Source organism: Triticum dicoccoides, unplaced genomic scaffold (assembly GCF_002162155.2).
Source record: "Triticum dicoccoides isolate Atlit2015 ecotype Zavitan unplaced genomic scaffold, WEW_v2.0 scaffold183031, whole genome shotgun sequence".
Classification (NCBI taxonomy): domain Eukaryota; kingdom Viridiplantae; phylum Streptophyta; class Magnoliopsida; order Poales; family Poaceae; genus Triticum; species Triticum dicoccoides.
The window spans coordinates 1-1,825 of NW_021226856.1; the positions used below are offsets into that span (position 1 = coordinate 1).

The following is a 1,825-nucleotide window of genomic DNA, read 5'->3' on the forward strand; positions in this document are numbered from 1 at the left end:
ATGAACATCTTCTACGTCGATCGCTCCCGCCCAACCACTTGATCGGCCTACTTCATCCAGTCCCGCGTTGATGCCACTCGTCTCCCAGTTGTGCCATCATCACGACGTAGTGGATGCCCTTTTCTTGGCGACGAGATCCGGGTGGAATGGCCGGGCTAGCCCGCCTGCTCGAAACTGTGTAGGCGCTAGGTGACCAAGCTTCGGCTGCTGCACGATGTCGAGGTCCAGTGGAAGAGAGTTGGTATATTGGACGACATCCCCTCAACCACATGTTGTGTGGTGCGTGATGAGGATCTGCTGGTCCAGCTCGTGACATTCTGGTCCAAAGAAACCAACATGTTCTTCTTCCTGTGGGGTGAGGCCACGGTGACGATGGAGGATGTGGTCGTGCTGAGGGGAGGGGTTACCTTTGTTGGGCAAGATCCTTTGTGCGGTATTGTTGGACGAGGAGACGAGTGGCGTCCAAGCGGGGTAGGAGGAAGTCGGTCGGTCGGACGGGAGCGGTCCGCGCCGGAGATGTTCATGCCAGTGGATTCCTAGACCATGAGTTCCTTCTCGTTGGACATTGCTGAGGGCTTTTTCTTATGGTTTTGTTTGGTTGAGAGAGAGAGAGAGATATAGGGGACTACAACATAGAGGAATCACATATATAAATACACACACGCGCGCGCACACACACACACCTAAATAAATACTTTATCTCCACTATCTCCATCTCTCAACATGCACACATTATACAACACCACATATGTCACATTATCACCCACTAGTTATTTCTCTTACCATGCATGGGAATGCTATTTCTATTCTCTCTCAACATGCACACACCAAACTCATCAAACATGTCACTTTATCACATACTTGGAGAATGCTACTTATATTCTCCGAATGCCCTCAAGGGCGTGCACGTCGCCGCGCAGCGTGTCCGGCAACACCGCGCACACGGGCTTGCCCAACAGAGGTAGGCCCCCGAGCACGGCCACGTCCTCCAGCGTCATCGTGGCCTCGCCCCACGGGAAGACGAACATGCTGGTCTCTCTGGACCATAACGCCGCGAGCTGGAGCAGCAGATCCTCGTCACGCCGAACCCGCCATGTGGTTGACAGGATGGCATCAGATATACCAACTCGCTTCCACAGGCCCTCGTGCAGCGGCCGAAGCTTGGTCACCCAGCACCTCCACAGCTTCGAGGAGGAGGGCCAGCCCCTCCATTCCACCCGGATCTCGTCACGAAGAAAGGGGCCTCCACTATGTCGCGGGGATGGCAGGACGGGGAGACAAGTGGCGTCCGCACGGGGCAGGAGGAAGTAGGCCGATCGGGAGCAGTCCGCGCCGGAGATGTTTGTGGCAGTGGATTCTTGGACCAGGAGCTCGTCCTCGTTAGACATCGCAGAGGGGATTTTCCTGTGGTTTGGTTTGGTTTGGTTCAGAGAGAGAGTGTGTGTGGAGATTGCCACGGAGAGGATCCTATATGTATATACTAAATAGTTTATATATGTTTATTTATATATGGCAGTGCTAGAAGAAATATAATCAATAGCAATGATGAGATATCTTATAATCAAGAGCAAGAGTAGCATGAGATATCTTCAAAGTTTAGTCACTTATATTGTATTAATATCCTAAATTAATGAATTAAATACTTCGGAATTTATTTATTAATTTATAAAAAACATAAGTGAGTGAAATTTGAAGATACATCTTGAAATAATTATCATTATTTTTTATATAATTTATTTTTCATACCATGCTTTAATGATTTTATTAACCAAATGTATAACCAAATATATAAAAATTAATGCTAATTGCTAAATATATCAAAACT

General features: G+C 48.3%; 1 protein-coding gene across 1 annotated transcript; it reads right to left on the bottom strand.

The window, feature by feature from the left end:
- Positions 1 to 648: 648 nt before the first annotated feature.
- Positions 649 to 1,551, bottom strand: LOC119344739. The gene has a single exon (XM_037615101.1). The coding sequence runs from the start codon at positions 1,386 to 1,388 to the stop codon at positions 876 to 878; it is 513 nt and encodes a 170-aa protein (XP_037470998.1). The 5' UTR covers positions 1,389 to 1,551; the 3' UTR covers positions 649 to 875.
- Between the last annotated feature and the right edge of the window lie 274 nt (positions 1,552 to 1,825).